This window comes from Motacilla alba, chromosome Z (assembly GCF_015832195.1).
Source record: "Motacilla alba alba isolate MOTALB_02 chromosome Z, Motacilla_alba_V1.0_pri, whole genome shotgun sequence".
Lineage (NCBI taxonomy): Eukaryota > Metazoa > Chordata > Aves > Passeriformes > Motacillidae > Motacilla > Motacilla alba.
Window position 1 is genome coordinate 358211 of NC_052046.1, and position 21981 is coordinate 380191.

General features: G+C 55.4%; 1 protein-coding gene across 1 annotated transcript; it reads right to left on the minus strand.

Moving 5' to 3' along the window:
- Window positions 1-506: 506 nt before the first annotated feature.
- ONECUT2 (one cut homeobox 2) lies at window positions 507-20404 on the minus strand. The gene is made up of 2 exons (XM_038125349.1): window positions 19173-20404; window positions 507-10398 (listed from the first exon to the last, which is right to left on the minus strand). The coding sequence occupies exons 1-2, from the start codon at window positions 20308-20310 to the stop codon at window positions 10112-10114; spliced, it is 1425 nt and encodes a 474-aa protein (XP_037981277.1). The 5' UTR covers window positions 20311-20404; the 3' UTR covers window positions 507-10111.
- Between the last annotated feature and the right edge of the window lie 1577 nt (window positions 20405-21981).

A 21981-nucleotide genomic window follows, 5' to 3' on the forward strand; every position in this document is an offset into this window, starting at 1 on the left:
GCCTGTGCTCCTCTTTGCTGTTGGAGGGTTTGTGCCCTGCCTGTGCTCCTCTTTGCTGTCACAGGGTTTTCACCCTGCCTGTGCTCCTTTTTGCTGTCAGAGGGTTTTCACCCTGCCTGTGCTCCTCTTTGCTGTCGGAGGGTTTGTTCCCTGCCTGTGCTCCTCTTTGCTGTTGGAGGGTTTGTGCCCTGCCTGTGCTCCTCTTTGCTGTCACAGGGTTTGTTCCCTGCCTGTGCTCCTCTTTGCTGTCACAGGGTTTGTGCCCTGCCTGTGCTCCTCTTTGCTGTCACAGGGTTTGTTCCCTGCCTGTGCTCCTCTTCGCTGTCAGAGGGTTTTCACCCTGCCTGTGCTCCTCTTTGCTGTCAGAGGGTTTGTTCCCTGCCTGTGCTCCTCTTTGCTGTTGGAGGGTTTGTGCCCTGCCTGTGCTCCTCTTTGCTGTCACAGGGTTTGTTCCCTGCCTGTGCTCCTCTTTGCTGTCACAGGGTTTGTTCCCTGCCTGTGCTCCTCTTTGCTGTCACAGGGTTTGTTCCCTGCCTGTGCTCCTCTTTGCTGTTGGAGGGTTTGTGCCTTGCCTGTGCTCCTCTTTGCTGTCACAGGGTTTGTGCCCTGCCTGTGCTCCTCTTTGCTGTCACAGGGTTTGTGCCCTGCCTGTGCTCCTCTTTGCTGTCAGAGGGTTTGTACCCTGCCTGTGCTCCTCTTTGCTGTTGGAGGGTTTGTTCCCTGCCTGTGCTCCTCTTTGCTGTCGGAGGGTTTGTGCCCTGCCTGTGCTCCTCTTTGCTGTCCCGGTGGCACTGGCTCTGCAGCCCTCAGCCCCTCTGTGCACGGGAAGGGGCTTGGGCAAACACTCCTCACCCAGCACGCTCCCTCTGGCACGGAGGGCTCAGGGCCCCCCTCCTGTTCCCTGCACAGCCAGAGGGGGAAGGAAAGGAGGCTGGAAGAGCCACGTCCTGGGCTCTGTGACACAAAGTGCTGAGGAGGCAGCTCTGCCTTTATCTGCGCCCGTGGCCACTCAGCAAAGTGAAATGAAGCAGTGTAAATTTAATTAATGGCAGGACCTGGCTCAGTGTCGAGAGAGGGACACAAGAGAATGAGCATGAAAACAAATTTTTCAGTGAGTTTATTAACCCCAAGGTTAGACACTGGTGCCAAGGTTAGATCCCAGACAATAAACCCCGCAGGGCCTTGTCACTGCTCTGGGGCTGGGACACAGGGCTAGGGGGACTCTGGGGTCCCCCCATGCCATCCCCAGGCTGACCCTGCTCCAGGTGGTCAGAGGAGTGAGCTAGGGCAAGAAAGGGCTGGTCTTGTTTGGTTTTTAAAGACAGAAATACAACAAAGTGCTTTTCTTGTGCACTTTGTTTTGCTTTTTTTGGAGGAAACAAAACAAACAAGATTTGTCCACAGCTAGGGTAAGTGACTGAATGAACGAAGGCAAACCTGCTACATCCTCCTTGCCATGGAATTTCAGCCCCAGGAACCTCCTGCCTCCTCCCGTAGAGCTGCTTCAGGGAAAGAAAGTGCAATAACTAACATAATTTTATGGTAATTACATTGCATCATCTAATTCCATGACTTACACAAATACAAAGCGATTTCTCCTGTAATATCTCAGCTGCACAGGCTGTGCTCGTGGCAGAAGGTGCCAGATCCTTTTCCAAGTGCTGTTCTCATGCTTGCCCAGGCCCCCGGTCCCAGGTGGCATTTTTGGGATGTGGTCCTACCCTGGGGCCTGCATTAGTGTGGCTGTGCTCAGCTCTCCTCACCCCTCCCTGTCCCTGAGAGCTGTAGCAGCCCGAGCCCCTGCTCGGCTCCACTGCACCCCTTGGTGTGGGAGGGGGTTGTGGTGGAAAATACCCTGGGAAAAAACAGGAACTTTTGATCGCACAAGGAAGCAAAAGCATCGTTTTCCTCCTTTATTGAACTTTGGCAAATAATATGTGTGTGTGGGTTTTACATCAATAGCTATAAATAAAACTTTGAAAGCAATGTAATACTTGTCATTGAGATAAAGGACATCTATTGGCACAAATCAGTGAGTAAAAACCCTTTAATGATAAAATAACATTCACTCTTTAGCTACTTTATTTGTCTGAAAAACTCAGCTTACACTCAGTTCAACATACCACCTTCCACAAAGTTAAAAAATGACATAAAATGACATAATAAAATAGACCTTAAATTTCATAATACAAGTACCTTGGCAAATTCCAGCCAGCTGGAGCAGCTCGTGGCAGCCCCGCTGTGGCCTTGCCATGGCCTCACATACCCCTCTTGGCCTCTGGACTGAGGAATGCAGGTGACTCGGCGCTGGGTCACAACAACTGCGTGTGGTGAGGAGTGGTGGCAGCTGCCAGCAGGGCTCTGCCGGGACATCCCGCTCTGCTTATTGCGGAAGAACGTGGAAAGCTTTCTGCAAGGTTAACCACTGTTACAATCATCAACTGTCTTACAAAAACCCCTGGTTAAAGTTCTTGTGTCTGTTACTGTCTTTGGCAGAGAAATCGGGAAAGAAAATAACCCAACTATATTACACAGCTTTCATCGTTATCACAACCTACCGAGTAAGGCCAAATGAAAACGTCTCCTTGCACTAATGAGAGCACATCTCTAATATACCCTTACTGACAGACGATATCGACACTCAGAGGCTCCTCGGGAGACTGCCACTGCCCCACCAGGCCTCCTTTCCCACCAGAGTTCAGGGTTCGGAGCAGTTGGTTTGGCTTTATGTCCTGCACGGCCTGGGATCGGGGGGACATCGGGGCTCCGAAGCTGACCCGGAGAGAAAACACAGCCCATCCTTAAACGGGGGGCTCAAGCGTGAATCTGGGCAAAGCAGAGGGGGATAAAGCACCTCAACAAACCCGGCCCCAGGGCAGGGGGTGGGCGAGCAGCAGCACAGGACACAGCTGGCGTGCTCGGAGGGACACCCAGGCCGGCCTCCCTCGGGCCAGGTGGCAGGGCTGGGACAGTGCTGCTGGGCCCAGGCGCACGTCCTGCCCCTGCTGGCACAATGGCACAGCAGCTGCGGCTGGGCCGCGCGGGAGCAGGTCCCTGTCACCCACCCTGCCTGTGCCCAGGGGCTGCCATAAAGCCAAAGAACTCCCGACCCTGTGACAAACGCACGGCAGCCTCCGCGAGGAGCAGCACGGGTATTGCCAGGGGCCTGAAGGAATCGAATCGCTGCGGGGAAACCGCCAAACTTCTCCTCAAATGGCAATTTCATTGGAACTGAATCTGGGTCTGTTTAACACAGGGACAGACCAGAGCTGACGTGGACACCCGCCCTGAGCAGCGCTGAGCTGCGCGGGGCGAAACTGGGCGTGATTTCAGAGCGTAAATGCAAACACAACTGCGCCACGACTGCGAACAGCTAACAGGCTCCATGCATAAATAAATACCAACCCAAAGACCTCGTCCCAAACCCAAAGGAAGAAGTTGCCATTAAGAACCACGATGCATCACACTGCTAAGGGTTTGCCTCATGCATAAACATGGGAGCGCTGATTGGCAGTTGCTAATTATAATACTACACCGTCACACAGGACAATCAGCTCTTCAGACCAAGTAGCACAAATGTAGAAAATAATTTTCCCTCTTTTTTTTTTTTTTTTTTTTTTTTCCAACAGAGCAAATGAACACAGATTGTTTCTTCAGCAAAATATGAAACTGTAAACTTTGGGCTCATTCTGCAACTTTTCCCCGATCCAAAGTAACAAAAAAAACCCAATGGGAAGAAAGACTGACGTACATTTTTAAGCGCACCTTCTCCGTCTAGTACAAAAGCACAACCTAAAACATATAAAGCTTCTTCTTCTGTTTTTTTTTCCTTTTAAATCACAGTTACCAAAAAGAAACAGTGAATAATTTATTACATACGCTATAATAACATTACGCTAAACAGCTACTCTCTATGAGGTATATCTGAGAAAACTCGGTAAGGGATTGCACGGTCTGCGTTGCCAACATGCCCAGTTCGTAATAAAGCTTTGGAACCATGGAGAAAGAGAGATCGGGGATGGGGGGGGGAGGAGGAGGAGGAGGAGGAGGAGGAGAAAGAGGAGGAGAGCCTTTGGTATCATCAGGAGTCTGTTCTTTGCAGGGCTGCATTGCAAAGCACCACAGTACAAAAGCCCACCAGGTACGATTCGGCGGCCCAGTCGAAGCTGAGGTATTCACAGGAAGAATAAAAAAAAGCACAGAGAGGTCTAGACTGGCAAAATCGTTGCTTTGGTTCAAGCAAGGCACTCGTCCCGTGGTAACATCACTCTTTGCAAGTGAAGCAGGAGTCGGGGGGGCCACGGGGACCCTGCCAGCTCTGGGGACTGTCTGTGTCCGAGGGCACAGGGACAATCGGCTCCCCCCGCCCAGAAGGCATCCTGAGAATTATTATAGCTTTGTATTGAAGGAACACAGAGACAGAGAGAAAAGCACACTTGTCAAGTCCTACCCTTTCCAACACAGACTTAAGCCCCCAAAGAAACACGAAAGGAAAGGCAGCACTCGTTGAAGCAGAGCGTTTGTGCTGAGCTGTCGGTGAGCGCTGCGGCCGAAGGGCACGGCCAGCAGATTCCTCAGGGAAAGGCCCGGGCCCTGCAGCAGCAGCTGGGCCAGCCCGGGCTGGGCTCGGCAGCGAGCAGCGCCCAGGGCTGGGCTCGGCTCTCGGAGCATTGCTGCAGCCCTACAAACAGCGCGGAACACGCTCAAAACCCAAGCGCCAAAGGGCACCGCTAATTCCCCGACCAAACAACCAAACGACTTGGAAGTAATCACTCAGGAACGTGACGCTAATGGAGCTTAATGTAGCCTCACTTCATTGCTAACTTGAGAAAAGTAATTAATTGATTTTTATCTGAAAACGGTAATTGTAAACAACAACCAAAGGTGAGGAGAGGGAGCAGCTCCTGGATCTGCGCACGAACTCCTCCTCTGCCCCGGGCTCTGCGGCCCCGCACCAGCCCTGGGCTCTGCTCGAGCACGAGAATAACAATAATTAGCAATGCTAATTGCTGCTGCAAACACACCCCACAGCGGCCCTGGCAGCGCCTGCGGATTCCCCGGGGAGCGTGCGGACGGACGAGGGCCGGAGTCACCTGCAGCCCCGCACAAGCGCTCCACCGCGGACCGGCAGCGGGAAGGGCTCCGCGCCTGCAGGCGGCTTTGGCCGGCAGCAAGGAGCAAGGAACACGGAAAAGGGCATCACCAGAACTGGCAGCTTCCAGGGTAGCGTTTCTTTGGGAATCTGGGCTCTGCTGGACGTTTCTGGGTGTGGGAGAGAACAGTGGGAGTTATCAGAGAGCGCAAGCAGAATGCAGACCGCACAGAGAAAGAAATCTTTGGTATCTTTGGTATCATCAACACGATTAAAATTACAAATGGAAAAGTCAGTGAGGTAGCCTCTTTGGTTCTCACTAGAAATAGAAAGGTTTTTTTTCTGTTTTCTTTTTTCTTTTTTTTTTTTTTCTTTTTCTTTTTTTCCACACACAGAAGTTCATTCTTGGAAGCAGCTAGTTTAAGGGTTTCTCTCTTTTTGCTTGGCATGGATTATTATCCCCCCCCGCTTAACTTTTAAGAAGCCACAAAGTTCAGGCAAAGTATCCCAGTGTCTTTGGTTTTTTTCCTGTTTTTCTGAATACACAGTTATAGGTTGAATATTCATTGCTTGTCCTCAAAGTTTGCTCTGCTGCTCTTACAGGAAATCAGCTGTAGTGCTTTATAGATAACTCTAATTAAAAATAAAAACTCTACAAGGGCATCCCCTGGGATGATGAATAAGTTAAATAAATAAGTTACATTATGAAGGCTTCATGTGCCATAATAAAGGTATGTCACACTTTCTAATCAGGAGGGAAGAGATTAACTTAAATAATTTAAAGGTTGATATTTAAAGGATTAAAATGAATTAAAAGAAGGAATTAAAACTAGACTTTTTGACGGAAGGAGTTGTTCTTCCCCTGTCTGACAGAAGCTGGCTGCTCTACAAAGCAATACCAGCTCTGAGGTGTATTTACTACCAGGCCTCGCATCCCCGATGCGTTACAACAGCCCTGCGGATAAATAAGCAAAGTTACGCCCAAATGAACTCACAAATGGCCGAACTAAATAGATACAAAGAGCTAACATCAGAGCCTGACCCCCATCTACATTCAGGCAAAACTCCACTGAATTCAAAAGCTAAACCGAAACACAATGGGATTCAGACTGAACAGAGATCTCAGGACCTGCCCTAAGACTAAATTAAATAAATTACATTACTGATAGATAATATATCGGGTTAAAACCCACAGGCGTCTGGAAAAAAATAAAACCATTTTAAGCTTTGCCTTCTTAAAAAAATTAAACAATAAAAATTCCCCATAATAAATATAAAGGAGGCCAAGTAGAAAGTTTCCCCATCTCATAAAAATACTCGGGAATCGTGACAAGCAAGGGAAGCGCTGGCCGTGTCCGAAGCCGGCACGCTCCGCAAGCCGGGGTGGCTGCCGTGCCTTCCCTGGGGAAAGGAGAGCCCTGCCCTCCCGCGGGCGGAGCGAGCTTTGCCGGCTGAGTCCTTCGCAGGTCTTTGGGTTCAGCTGTAGGCGAGAGAGATCCACAATAAAGCTTTGCAACCGAAGTCACTGAGCACATTCTTTCTTCCTGCTCGGGACATCCAGCAATAGCCAAGCTTGCTCGGAAGCTGAATTCATCTTGGCTGTGCCCAAGGCTGTGGCTCCGAGTTCCTGGTCCAGAAGATGCTGGGATACTCTCCGTACACACGAGTCTTTCGCAGCACAATAAACAAACAACAAGTTACATTACACAGCTCTATAGATTCATCGGTACAGGGCCTGGAGATGGAACAGGCTGCTGGGCTTTGCTGGGGTGTGGGCAGAGCAAGCACAGCCTCTCCCGCACGGACAAACAGCTCCACCACAGTCTGTGGCTCCCACGCTCCTCGTCTGAGGGAGCTGCTACATAAAGGCCTACGAGAGTGGACACTGGAATGGAAGACGTCACACAGGGCCGTGAGAGATGCAGGGATAAAAGATGCAGCAGGTGAAAATGCATTGGGACTGTTGATAGGTTTGAGGCCCCAGCCCAGAGAAGCCTCGTTTGTGTTGCTACTCTGTAATGCTGCATAATAAACACTTCCACAATTTGGAGAGAATTTCACTGAGGAGAAATTTGTAACTAATTCAGTGCCTGATCTAAACTCCCTTTGTTGGGGCTACTGGATGGGCTCTGAGCAGGAGCAAAAAGGCCAGGTCTTTGCTCCCAGGCTTCACCAGAAGCCGTGGGCAGCTCCCTCTGCCTCTGGGGAAGGTGGGAGGCAGAGCTGTGGCAATCTGGATGTCCCTCAGGGGAGTGTCCCCCAGGTGAGAGGAGCCTCAGTGAGGTGTCCCACACGCTCAGAGGATGCCCGGGGCTCATTCCCTGTGGCATACAATGCACTTCCCTACCCTCTCTCTGCAGGAAGGGCAGGTGAGGAAGGAGCACCGGGGTGTTCGCTGGTCCTGTGTCATCCCCTGCCACTGCAGATCGCAGGGGGACACTTCAGCATGAGACAGCTCCCCTGAGGGCAATGCCGAGCTCAAAATGCACCAGGGGCTGCTCTGATGGACACTTAGGTGGGAATGAAAGTGAAACTTCAGCTGGGCCCTGCTCCACAGCCTGCTGGCTCCAAACTCTGCACTCAAACACCTGGCATTTGGGTGAGAAGCCCTCAGGACACATCAGCCCAGACTGGGACCACTTTTTGGCAACTTTATTCCATGTCTGGCTACAAGGATCCTCCAAATCTCTTTGGAATCTGCCAGGGGATCCTTTGATCCCCAGAGCAGACATGTGCTGTCAATTTCGCTGAGAGGATCCTGAATTTGCTTTCCAGAAACTTTTCCTGTCCTGAGCAGATGCGGCTTCTTGATTTTTTTCCATTTTAAGTGCAGTCATTGGGAAGTGACTGCAGCAGTCCTGTCAAGCAGTTAAAATGAAGCCCTTGTCTAAAGGCAGAGAGGAGCAAGATGCACTCCAGCTCTGAGGACAAATTTGGACATGTCATGGTCTGGATCATCATGACCTGGATCAAGCAACATGACGAGGCTAATATGTCAGAAGCAGCTCCTGAACTGCCCCAGGAGCTGCTGAATTCTTGGGTTTGGTTCAGGTGGAGGTTTGGAGCCGGGCTGTGGCGCTGCTCAGCGCTCACAGTGACGGAGATGGGAACACACATATTGCAAGTTTTATCCCTGGGGAGGAGAAAGAAGGGTGGAGGTCACTCGACCGATGTCACGCGCAGGAGGGTGGCTGCTCACGGCTCCAGACACACGGGAGACCAACACACAAGTCACAGCCAACCCACAAGTGTTTCCTGGAGGGAGGGGATGCACCAGGGCCGTATCCCAACATCCTGCACTTGGAGAGGTGCCACGTGGGGCAGAAACAGGGAAAACATAAATGAACCCTCCCTTCTGGTTGCACAAGGACTCACGAGTGGTTACCTGTCCAGAGATCAGTGGGGTTATGTGCATTAGTCGTGCAAGAGGAGAAACAAACCGAAACACAAGTAGTGAGAATCCTCATCTTTGGTATTGTAGCTGTTGAGGTTTTGGTTGCTCTGTTCCTTGTTCTTTTGAAAAAACTGCATAGGCACAAATTAAAGACAATCTTCAGCTTTAAGAGGACTTGAGTTGTCAAATGAAGCAGCAATTGTACTGGCTTTGCTTTGTTCTCATTCTTGTCAACCCTTTCTTTGAGATCTGCTTCCGAAAATGTCCGAGATGTTTGTAGAACACAGTGTGGGACTCGTTTGCTTCCTGACATGCTTCCTTGGTTTTTTTAAAATTTTTATTTTATCTTTCCATGGAACAGTTTGTTGCAGAAGAAGTAGGTGCAGAAAACGTTTCTTTGGTTTCGATTAAGCAGTACATAAAAAAAGTCTCAAGTGTCTGTGGCGGAGCACGGCGGCCCGGGCCGGTCAGCAGCCAGCGGCCGTGGCGCCGCCGCCAGGGCGGCTCCGCTGCACGGAGCTGGAGAGAGGGCGGGGAGCTCGCCAGGCTCCGCCAGCGCCGGCCAACCACCCGCACCAGCGACGACAAGGAGAAATGGCAAGTTATAAACATCTTTGGCTTGCAGAAATCCTGTCTCTTTGGTGTGCTGTGTTCCTGCCGGCTCGGGGAGCTGGCAGGGAAAAGGAACTTAGGGATGCGATAGAGCTAAACGCGGCACATCTGAAACGGTCAGTGGCATCTGAAGGGTTGTTTCTGTTTCTTTTCCTGCTTGAAAGTACCATAAAATACTGATAAAATGAACAAAAATACACTGAACGCTGAAAAGGTTTCGGTAACAGCCGTTGCCGAGGAGAAACCAGATTCCCAGAAACTAAAAAGGATGTAATAATGTAAATTAATCTAAGTCTTCCAAAACATTGTGTTTGCTCCATGAACTGTAGCAGTTCCATCGACCTCCTGAGTGTGCATTAGGTACAAACACAGAGCTTGTGAGGAACTGCCAGCTGTGCTTGAGGCTCGTGCGGTGTTCCCGGGATGTCAGGCTGCAGCTGGCACAGCCGCCCTGGGCAGCCCAGGGCCAGACTGTGGCTGCAGCTACCGGCTTTGTGCTTGATGCTTTGAGCTCAAGAGAACTGAACTTTTCTGATCCAAGAACAAGCTGATTAAATTAAACTAAAAAACCGACCGAAAAAACCTTAAATCTGATTTTTTTTTTTTTGGCCTAAAACACTTAACAAAAAACCATGCCTGAGATTAAAAACAGGGTCTTGGGTTTTTAGTATCCGACTTTGTGCTCCGTTGTCGTGTGGCCGCAGGGTGGTGTGGCCAGCACACGGCAGGCGCCGGGCACGGGAGGCTGCCGGGCCGGCAGCAGAAACCTGGGGCTCAGGAGAAACCTGCCTCAAGAACGACTCCCCTACGTTTCAGACCTGCTTCGCCTGTCCTGAGCATAGTATTGTGTGGAGAGAGGTTAATGTGGAGCCTGCGCCTGCTAAGACCGACGAGAAGCCGTAGGAACGTCCTCGGGAGCAGCTGGGCTGGGCTTGGTTGCGGGGGGATTGTGCTTTAGTCACCAGCGAGGGGCCGCGCTGCCAAGCCGCTCTCTGCCGGCCGTGCCGCGCCCCTCACGCCTTGGTGCAGGTGCTGGGGGCCGAGGAGGAGCCCCCGGAGCTCAGGTCGTCCTGCCACTTCTCCAGGCTGCGCCGGCGGGCGTTCATGAAGAAGTTGCTGACGGTGGTGAGCTCCAGGCCCAGCTGCTGGGAGATGGTGATCTGCATTTCTTTGGAGGGACGCTTGTTCTCCTTGAAGATGGCGAAAAGCGTTCGGCGCTGGAGGTCCGTGAAAACCAGGCGGGATTTCTTCTGGGAGTTGTTCCGCTCTTTGTTGGGCTCTTGCTCTTTGCGTTTGCAGGCTGGGAGGGGGTGGCAGAGACAGAGAGAAAGTGTCAGGGTGGTGCCCACAGACCCCGCCAGCCACCCCGACGGCAGGCACTGTCACACGCTGCGGGCGAGTGTCACCAGCTGAGCCAGCACCACTCTGGCACATGGGACCGGAGTGCTCCCAGAGGAATCCAGTGGGCTGCACTGCTTTTCCATCCCCAATACCTCTCAATAGCCAGGAATAACAGCTGTACGTAAGTTTTGTCCCTTTAAACAGCCCAGCAAACCCCAGTCAAAGCCCCGGTAGCAGCAGCTTTGTGTGAGCACCAAGGGGGAAAAGCACCCCGGACCTCCTTGGCCTCCCAGGGCAGGCACCAGCTCACCTGGCCCTGCCCTGCTCCTCCCCTGCCGCCTGACTCCTGCAGTGCCACCACCCCAGGGCACCGCCCCCATGGCCTGTCCCCCTTCCCGGGGCAGGTCCCGAGGGTGAAGGCAGCCCTCAGAGCTCAGGTCACGCAGGGCAGCAGTGCTGGACCATCGCTGAGCCATGCTAATGGATCCTAAAACCCATTCGTATTAATAGCTGCTCTGTATTTATTAGCAGAGAGAGAACAGCAAGTGCTGAAACCAATACCGCTGCCGGAGCACACCCACACTTAAAAATAGCCTGCCCAGGCCGTCTGCACCGGGCACGGAGAGAAAATCCATATGTTGACATGGCTAGGTAATGTGCTGGGACAAAATGAGCCCAGAGAATTGATAAGCGGGCGGGTTTTAAGCAGCCCTGTTAAATAATTCTGCAGGTCTGGAATGTGAAATGAAGCTGGCCCAAAGGTAAAAGTCAGACTGTGGAAATGTCTGTAATTAACCCAGTCAGGGCTGTACCTGTGTGGAGCCTGGCGCAGCCACTGTGGCACTGACTGTCTCCTCCCATGCAGGGACAGGACCTCACAGCATTTCTGCAGGAAACTGGGGTATTTTCTTGGAGTGCCTGACCCTGACCCCTCGCCTCGCTGCTCCCAAACTCCAGTGGCTGCAGCAGAGCTGCCTCTGGGAGGGAGGTGAAGGTCGGACCTCAAAGTACCCCAAAGCACGAGAGAAAGCTGCCCCTGAGAGTCGGGCTGAACGTTCCCAGCACAGCCCTCCCGGAGCAGGGGCGCAGCACAGGGCTCCGGCTGGGAGCCACGGCAGCAGGAAGCAGCATGGATGCTCCTGTGAGCACCAAGGTGAGCCTGCACCCGGCCCCAGTGGCCAGACTCGCCTCTCCGACGCCATTATCCCAGAGGCATGAGGAGGGAAGAATTTGGGCTCTCTGACTGCACCCCTGACAACGCACAGACAACATCCAGCTGCCTGTCTGAGCAGAAAAAGCAGGTGTTAAGCTGGGTTCACGTGGCCACGTGTCCAGAATCCACGAGGCAATGTCCCTGGTGCTGGGGACATGATGAGCAGCAGCATCTTTGCTGCAGCTTCTAATCGGTTCCGGGACACTGGGACGAGCGGAATGTTTCCTACCATCACTAATTTATGTCCTGAGATACTCTGCGTTTTACAGTTATTGGTATCTGATAATAAATAATGCAGAGGTATGTGCTTTTTGATGCATTCAGTAAATACTTTCCTTGAACTGTTGAGTTTGCTCTTGAAAAGGCCCCACAAAAGCAAACGCTGCACCTGACGTGCATCTCTCAGCAGAGAAAAATGGGGTGAGCACTCTAATAAAATCAAGTGATTTTCCGGGAAGAAAGAGAAAGGTTTTAACAGCAGGGTGAAGGGAAGAGACCATCTGGATTCTAAGCACAATTTGATTTATTAGCTGTGGTTAAAGCTGAACATATCCTATGGAAGAAAATGGACAACCAGCAAGAACTGAAAGCCAGAACTGTGGAAAAAAATATACATAAAAATATAAAAGACAAGATTTTTCTTCTGCATTGCATTGAAGATGCTCTTCATTAGGAACAATGCAGGAACTGCTCAGAACTGGGGTCAGTGCTGCCTCCCTTAGCGTGCCCCACGACTTGAAGGGCATCAAGAGGGTGCAGGGACCCGATGCTGCACTGTGACACCTGAGTATCATCACACTGAATTTCCCTACTAATGGTTCATCTGCCTGACTTTCTGCAACAATGGCTCTGATTTTCCATTTTCTTCACCACAAGAGAGGAACTGTAGGAATGTGCCCCCTATGGACAGAGTGACAGAACCTTCCTCTGTCCCCCAAAAAGGAAAGAGCCCAGAACTTTCTCCCAGTGATCAGGTAGGAAAATCACTGATAGGACCTTGGGGCTTCACCTCAAGTTTGGGGACAGCTAATTGGCCATAAGCCAAAAGGTCCCGCCTGGGCCATTGAGTAGAAAAGGACAGAACAAAGAAACCAAATCGCTTTTGTGAGGTGTCTTTACCAGGAGCACAAGTCTGGAGCACCTGGATCAGTTTGAGTTTGTTATTTTGCCTTTATTAAACCTTTTTTGTTCCTGACGCTGTCACATCAGCCTCCTGCTCCTTTCATGCCCTCCAACGAATGCTGAGCTGTTCTGGGGTGTAATGCTGGGGTGTTGAGAGCTCATCAGATCAGCTCAAAACCCCAGGACAGAAACGTTATAATGAACCTAGCCAGCCCAGGCATTCCAAACAGCCAGAAATCCTGAAAAATATCCAGGAGCTCTAGTGCCCCGCTCAATGCCACCCTGTGAGCCCTCAGGCACGGGGCAGGGATGCTCCAGGGCCTCCCTCAGCTCCTACACTTCTCCAGGAGGGAGGCAGAGATGAGGACACCAGGGTCACCAGCACCAGAGGGAGGAAGAGGCCCGGGAGGGGTCCCAGGGGCCGGAGCAGTGCCCCAGCAGCCAGGGAGAAGCAGAGCCACTTGCTGGGACACGGGAAACATCACCAACACAGCTCCTGTACCTCTCTGGTCCTGGGTGTTTTAACTGACAGCAAAAGGGACTCTGCAGTGGCGAAACAACGAGCAGGGGCTAAGAAGGAGCCAAGCAGAGACCCATGTTCCCTTAATCCAGCAGTATGCCCTCAGTCCCCATTGTTCCTAAGGACAAGCAGTGAATATTGATCCCGCCTGTGTGGTTTGTGCGGGTGCAAAGTCACCCAAACCCAGTTATCTGTCTGATGGAACTGAAACTGCTCCTCTATTCCAGTTTGGAGAGGACGCAATGTGAGGCAAATGTAATTACTCTGGTAATACCGAACACAATGAAATGACCATCAAAACATTTTCTAAAGATTTAAAATGTTTTTCTTTTGCTGTGATTCACTTAAAGCAACCGCTTGTATATCCCTGTTACTACAATCTCTTAAAAACTAGGCCTCAGAAATCAATTTGATTACCTCTCTGAATTAAGTATGCACGAATGAGAGCGATTGAGATCAATACAAATTAGGTTAAGTACTCCGCTGTGTACAAAATCATTATGGAACAAGGAGCAATCAGAATGAAGATGCAAATAATCACATTGTCGGGGTGGGCAGACACTGCTGCTCATCCCAGCCGCTGCACACACACCAAACTCCTAATTTTTGAAACCCTAGGAATGCCCTTGATGGCATTTATCCAGAAAAACAGATTGGATGTGTAGCACAAAGTTAATTCTGTTCTTCCAGGGAAGATCTGCTTGCTCATCCATTGTAATGGTGAGGTGTTCCCTGTTTGGAGATCCAGGATTCCTGCAAGGCTCCGAGAAGGAAGTTCACAGCCTGGCTGTTTCCAGCCAGGAAGGTGCTGCTCTCTTGGCACCCCACCTGATTTTTCCTTCTCAACATGGAGGAGAAGAAGGTGTGTGGGAAGCCCTCCAAGGAAGACCTCCTCTGCTCTTCCTTCAGCTCCTGCAGCCCAGTGCTGCTTGCCAAAGCTTAATGCCTCGGCACAGGCCCCGTGCTCCCATCCCATTAGGAGGGGATGAGAACTGCTGGAAAATCACCGCTGCTCATAAATATGTTCCCTGCTTACTGAGAGATATTTTGGTCTTGGAGACAATTTGCGTTTTGGGAACCTGCCAGCCTCTATCACTTGTCTAATAATTCCTCTGAGCAGCATTTACCAGTGGTTTGAGTCCCTTTTTTCACAACGGAGCAGTTTGATTTTATAGCTCAAAACCTCCAAACAACCCCAAAACGCTCCCATTTCTTTTTTGATTGCATTTCTCTCTGCCATCAGCGAGTTGTCTGGCTGATGTTATCACCAAACCCATTTGAGATTAGTCTGTTTGGTATGATTTCTGTGTGCAAACCCCTCTATAAATCAGAGAGCCTTTTATGTAAAAGTCTGCAAGATTGATAGAGCTGAATACAAAATCTTTTACCTTGGAAAAAGAGATGTATTATCTGTCCCGCTGGATATAGTGCTTTCCCTGAATATTCATCGCCCAGGTATGATGGGCTTTTTCCAGAGAAGACAGGAGACAGGATGGGAGCCTTAAACACAAACAGATTGCTATCAGAAGGAAGGGAGTGTTCTTCTTCGCTGTGTCTAGTGGGGATAAGATGAGAAGCAAAGGCTTTAAAAGACAAAAAGTGAGATTAAGGCCAGTCATTAAGGGTTTTTTTGTACCTGTAAGCCCTGGAAGAGATCGCTTAGGTAAAAAATCCCCCTCTGGAGATCCTGAAGAAAGGGGCAGGCTGTCAGGACAAGCGATGTCTGCAGTCCCTTTCAGCCCTGCTCTCCCTCTGAGATCCATTCTCTGCACACCTGCAGAGCCCCGGCTGCACTCTGAAGGCAGCTCCAGGGGAGTGCTCTGATGAGGACTCTGCTGCCTTTAGTGCTCGAGGCTCAGCACAGCCGTGTTGGGTACTGCAGGAAGCTTGTCATCTCCCCATAACGGCTAATTGGAAGGGCAGGAAAAGCTCCTGCAGCTGCTGGATGGCAGCAACGTCCAGGACAAGGTTTTGTGAATAATACCAGAGAGGAGCACCAGGAATGAGCACCCGGGGCTACAGCGCGGAGCGAAAACACTCCTACAGAGGATGGGAAGAACCAGCACCAGTTACTGGGAAACAGTCCTTTTGGCAAAAATGTTCTCCCCTGCATGCATTCCTCGCCATGAATAAATTGTGGCAACTCTCAGCTGGAGGAGAATACTTGAGTTTGGGATATTTCAGTTCAAACAGTGATGGGCAGGAGATACAGGGGAAAAATAAGATGCTGGGGGAAAAAATCTTATAAGGAAATAGTGAAGAACGGCTTCAGAATGAGTAACACATGATGACAAATTAATTATTTCTTTTTAAAAGTAGGGGGGAAAATACAGAAATGCATTTAATCCAAAATGTACTCAGAATTAACTTCATCAAATAATCAAGAAACCGATAAAACTCGTCTGCTTTGCAAAAGCAGGATTCAGATCTCTGTGTGGCAGAAACGCCTTCAGAAATGATGTGGAACAAAGAGCTGGGGCAGGGGATTATTTCAGAAAGTTGGTACATGAGAAATACAATTTATCAGCCAGCACCACAATTTACCGCATGGATTGTTCAAACACAACCACTAATCTATAGCTGAACAGAGCACCAATATTTCAAGCCACTAAGCACCTTTCAAAGAACCTTTACATACCTGTATATTCAGTTCAGCGCTAAGACTAGCTTTATAAATAGGTAACGTGCCTGATACAGATGTTATCATGCCTTAATTTTTAGCTGGGGATACAGCTACAACAACAGTCTCAAAATCCAGGGAAGAAACACTTGGTAGGGCACAAAGAAGCAGAGGATGGGCGGACAAGTGTCCACAGCCCACTCCTCCCTGTGAGACCCCTCTCCTTGGCCTGGGGCACTTGGGGGTGCAGGGGCTCAGCCCTGGGATGTGACACTGCCACCGCCCACTCCGGGCACTGCCACCCACGGCTCACCGGGCCCGGGCCAGGGGGAGTCCGCGGCCACCGCCTGCCCCGCGGTCTCGTCTCGCTGCTGCTCCCGCTGCCTTCCCTCGGTCCCTGCTCTCGTCCCTGCCCGCCGCTCTCCGTGGTACTGACAGGTCTGAGCGCCGAGCGGGGGCCGGGCAGCTCCGCACAAACGAACCGTCGATGGTGTTTTGGTACAAAGGTGTTTAACCATCAGTAAGGCGATCCGGGACCGCAGAAGGTAAACAGGCGGCGAGGCGCTCTGCTGAGCCCGCAGAAATTTAGGGATTGTCGGTCGGGTCGGCCGGGGCTTTCCCGAAACCTTCCCGCGGCGGCGAGGGAGGGCAGCAGGGAGGGCCCGGAGCCGCACTGCCCCGTCCCGAGGGCGGGAAGCGGCACCAGCGGGGCCCCATTCCGCTCTGGGGACGAGGTCCCGGGCCGATGCCGCCCTCGGGGGGCTTGCGGCAAAAGCGTCAGGCCGAGGCTCCCAAAGCCCCGCCGCGGCCCGGGCAGCACGGTGTCCCCGGGAGGGCACTGGCCGCTCCCGGCCGCAGCCGCAGCCACACACGGGCACGGGGAGCCCAGCAGGGCGCTCTGCCCTCGGAGCCCCGAGCGCCCCCGGAACCGCCCGTGCGCCGCCGCCGCTGCCCGCAGCTCCCCGCACACAGCCCCCGGCACAGCAGCCCTAAGGACCCCCAAGAAAAGACAATAGCCACAGAAATAATAACATTAAATTGGATTAGGTTAGAATAGGATAGACACCGCTATATATCTTCTGTAATAAGAGAAAATACTAAGCACACCCGCATTGCTACTGCTCCCACAGGGAGAGGGGCATTTCCCTTCAAGGGAAGATTTGCAGATTTGCGCCCCACTTGGGAAAAATTTCCAGCGGTATGGGGCAAATAGCTGGTGGGTATTTTTTGTTTTAAAAACCTGAAATGCTTGTGGCTTTTCCCCCATGCTCAGAGGGATTTAAGCAAGCGAGCAAAGGGGGAGAAGGAAGCACTGAGGCAATGGGGCCGCATATTCACACGTGGTAATAAAAGGAAATTAAAATAATCGATTTCCTGAAGGGAAAGGTAATTTGCAAAGGTCTTTCCCGCTCCATGGGGAGTCCATGACCACTCAGCACCTGAGCTCTCTCCAAACTTTACTCCTGGATGCAGAGGCATTCAGGGGGCCTGGGAAAGCAGAGACCCAGAATTATACAGGCATAACTCTGCATGCAGCTGTGATTCCTGATTTTCTGCTCTACATGCAGGGCTCCACGGGGAACCCCCACCCGGGACCAGTGCTGGGAAGGAAAAGCACCAGCCACGTTACTGGAAATGAGCCGGCTCAGGTTCCAGATCAATGAAAACTGGGTCCACACGTTGATGCTCCTGTTGCCAGCATTAATGCTCTTTTAATCTTCTAAACATTATCTGCATCGATTTCCCTCTCGATACACGTTTGTTCGTGAAGGCGACATCCCCGCGTGCTCGGCAAGAAACCCAAAGCCCTTGTGTCCCTCTGACGCCCCGGTCAGACCCGGCACCTTCATTCGGCTGCAAGCAGAGAAGAGCCGGATGCCCGCGGCTGCTGGAAGGGACAGACGGGTTTGCAGTGGGCGTTAGAGCCGAGCAGGGGATCAGCGTCCCTCTCCCGAAGGGCAGCTCAGTCGGGACAGCCCCGCACCTGGGGAAAGCCCGAGCACTCTCCACGGGGATTGTGGAGACCCCAGGCCGTGGGTGTTCAACCCGCAGCACCTCTGCTTACAGGTCGGCCAGGGATTAGGGCCATCAACCATCCATCGCTCCTGTTCGCCCTGCTCCGCCGCATCCCAGCCTCTCCCGGCAGCTGCCCCTGGTGCGGGAACTCTCTGTGCCCATTTCCCTAGCGCACAGACCCCCGTGTCCCCTCAGACCCCTCCGAGTGTGCCGGCCAGGCGGGCAGCCCTGGCAACAGCCCGCTGCGTACCTGCCCGCTGGGAAACGATCTGCCCTCGTCGGGACCAACTGAAATAAAAGAAGGGCGGCTCGGTGGCACAAATATCCCAGGATGTTCGTCGCTGTCAGAGCAGAGCGCCCCGACCCCTGGCCCCCGCCCCAAGCTGCGGTTTGTCCCACGCGTTTCTGCCCGCGCCACAGTCCCCCGTGTCCTTTTGCACCCATGTCCACGGCCGAGTGGTTTCCGAGGAGCGGGAGGGCAGCCCCGGCCGTGCTCCACGGCGGCGCCCGGCCCGCACCCGCGCGGGACCGGCCGGGGGGCCACCTCCGGGCACCCACCGCGCCGCGGGCGCACCCCGCACGGCCTCACGGCAGGGACAGCTCTCGCTGGGCCTGTCCGGCTCACCTCGGGTGCGGGCGCTGGCGGGGGTCGGTGCGGGGGTCGGTACCGAGGGTCGCTGCCCGCCGCCCCCCCGCGGCCCCCGCAGAACAATGGGGGCTGCGGCGCTCCGCGCCCGCGCCAGGGGGCGCCCGCGCGCCCTCCGCGGACAATGCGGCCGGGCCGGGGCCGCGGGGCTGCGCGGGGTCCGGCCCCCGCCCGCTCCCGCCGGCCCCGCCTGTCCCGGGACGCGGAGCCCCCGCCCGGCCCCCCCGGTGCGCCCGGCAGCGCCGGCAGCCGCAGGAGGGACGCTCACGGAGAGCGCGGTGCGGGGCGGAGTGCGCGCCTTCAGCACCCGGCCCTGGAGAGCAGCCCCGGCCCCGCCGCCCGGCAGCGGCAGCGGTGCGCGCCCCTCCGCCGGCGCCGGGCCCCGCACAGCCCCGCCGGACAGAGCCGGGGTGCGCGGTGCCGGCGCTGCGGGAGGCGGGGAGCGGCTAGCTCCGCACAGCCCCGCAGTTCACGGCGGAGCGGGGAAGCGGCCGGGCCGGGCCGGGCCGGCAGAGGACGCAGTGCGGGGCCGGCCGGTCGGCGCTGCGCCCCGGGGGTCGCGCTGCGCTCCCCGCCTGGCACCGGCTTGCACCTACCTGCTAGCCGCAGGGCAGACATCCTCTGGAACTCCGGCTCCTGCAGCCACTTCCACATCCTGCGGAACGTCTCCCGGCCGGACTTGAGTTTACTCCAAGGCTTGGGGTTCCGCAGCAAGTCCGAGAGGGTCCCCTGGGAGCGGCACAGCACTCGTTGGGCGAAGATGGCCTGCGGGATGCTGTAGCGCTTCAGCTCCGCCGTGATCCTTTGTGCCACCTCCTTGGTGTTGATCTCCTCCAGCTGCCCCGCGCCGCTCCCCTGCGGGCCGGCGGCGGGGGGCGGCCGCTCCCGGCCGGCGGGCAGCGCGGGGCCGTGCGGCGGCGGCGGCCCGGGGGGCGCGGGGTGGTGCGCGCCGTTCAGGGGCGGCAGCATGGCCGGGGGCGTCCCCAGCCCCCGGGGCAGGTGCTGCTCCCCCCGCGCCAGCATCGCCGCGTGCGCCTCGAAGTTGGGGCTCAGCATCTTGTCGTGGCCAGGCGGCCCGTAGCCGTGCAGGCCCTGCTGGGAGCCAGGGAGCGGGCCCAGCCCGTTGCCCAGCGGCGAGAGGCTCTGCCCCACGGCCGGCACCTCCTTGTAGGGCCCGTAGAGGCTGTTGACGGCCGGCAGCCCGCGCTCGTCCCGCATGAGCGCGAAGCCGCCGCCGGCGCTGCCCGGCAGGCGCTGGTGGTGGTGGTGGTGGTGGTGGGCGTGCGGGTGGGCATGCGGGTGGTGGAACTTGTCGGAGACGGCGGAGATGGGCGGCAGGGGCTGGAGCGGCGTCAGCGTGGTGTAGGTGCCGCTCATGCCCATGCCGGGCGGCGAGGCCTCGCAGGGTACGCTCATGGCGTGGTGCAGCGGGATGGAGAGCTCGGGCCGGTACTCGGCGGCGCCGTCCAGCAGCGAGGCCATGCTGGGCACCATGGCGGGCCGGGCGGCGGGGGGCAGCTCCTGGTGCGGCGGCGGCGGCGGCGGGGGGGGCGGCACCCGGAGCGGCCCCGCGCTGCGGCCGCCGTGGTGAGGGCTGGGGCTGCCCATCATCTCCGGTTCGTGCCCCGCCGCCCCGTGCAGGCTGCCCAGCGGCTCCATCGCCAGCTCGGGGTTCATGGCGCACGCACCCGGTTCCCCGCCCAGGCACCGCCGGCCGCCGCGCCCGCTCCTCATCCGCTCATCGGGGCGGCGGCCGCCGCGGCCCGGGGCCGCCCGCCCCGCGGGCAGCGGCGGCTCAGCCGGGCCCGCCGCGCCGGCCCCGCGCCATGTCCTCGCCTCGCCGCCGCCGCCGCCGTCTGCGGGCGGCGGGAGCTGTCCGGGGCCGCCCCGCCCCGGCCGCGCCCGCGGGGCCGGACTTGCGCCGCGGGCGGGCGGGCGTGAGGGCGTGAGGGCGGCGGGAAGGGCGGGAAAGGCGGGCGCGCGGGAGCATTGGCGGGCTGAGGGGCGGGGGGCGGGGCCTCCGTGAGGGGACGCGAGGGGACGGCGGGGCCGTTAAAGGTTCCGCCGCCTTTGTAGCGTGCGGGGCCGCCGGGGGCATCCCGGTGATCGCCTCGGAACCGGCCCCGACCGCGGCCGGAGCTCCTCCCGTACGGGGATCCGCGGTGCCGGCTGCGCGGCACGGCTCTCCTCCCGGCAGGCGGCTCCGCAACCCCCGTTCCCGCAGCCCAGCCCCGCAGCCGGCGGCTCCCGGGGCCCCGCTGCACACAGCCGGCCCTGCCGCCTCCCTGTTCGCTGCTGCAAACCAAGGTACAGCGCTGATCTGTGCTGTTGGTTACTGGTTATTAGTTGCCTTAAATGCCGCTGAATTCGGGCTCGTTTATAAGGTGCGATGGATGTGCCTCAGCGGGGGTGGATGGTGAGTCCCCGGAGCCCGCCGTCCCCGTGCCTCCCCGCTGGCACCTGGCTGTGGGGTGCCGCTCCCCGGTGCACACACGGACAGGCTTGTCCCCTCCTCCCAGGGGAGGGCCGGCTCCCGGGCCGCCCTCAGCCCCCCGGCCGGCAGGAGGGCACAGGGCGTGGGGCTGGCAGCGCGGCTCTGTGGGCAGGGGCAGCGCGGATGGAAGCGCACAGGGACGGGGAGCCCGAGGGGACAGCGTACCCTGGCATGCAGCTGGCCAGTGGGGACTTGCCTGCTATGGCACAGCCCGTGCAGGGCGCCCGTGCCCGCTGCTCCCAGCTGCGCAGTTCACCACCTCTCCCTGCTCCTTGAATCAGTAGCAGCAACAGCAGCCCTGAGTGTCCTTGAGTTTTGTGTCGTCCTTATCTCGGCCCTGAACCGTCTCCGTATTTGTGAAAGTTCCACCTCCACTGGGTCTTCCCAGTAACTAAAAGAGGGAAATGGGGAGAAATGTCACCTTTTGGACCCTCGATCATCAGGCCACTCACTCTCCAGAGCACCTGGTACCTCCTTGCAAACAGGTTGTGTATGACAGCACCCAGTTCCCTACAGATTGGATCCCAAAGGATAACGATCCATTTCTTTCCATGCTGCCATCACAGCGTCTCTGGAGCTCACGGTGTTTTCTGGGCTGCTTTTTGGCACTGTCAGGGCGGGTATAAAGTGGAGTTCTCCCCACCCCAGCTACTCCTCCCGCTGCCAGCTTGTGGTGAAGAAGGAAAAAGAAAGGAAGACAGAAAAGAAAGATCTGGCGTGAGGTGCCTTTGTTCAGGGCAACTTATGCGTGAAATCTTTTTGTCCTTCCTAAAGGACGACAAAAGTTGCGGTTGATTTGGGGAAAAAAGAGGCGAGTGCAGTGCTCCTGAGACGGAGGTGCCTCTGTGGGCAGGCGGGAGGAGGGTGGGTGGGCAGACCCTGATGGGAATGTGGTGCCGCAGATGAGCTTG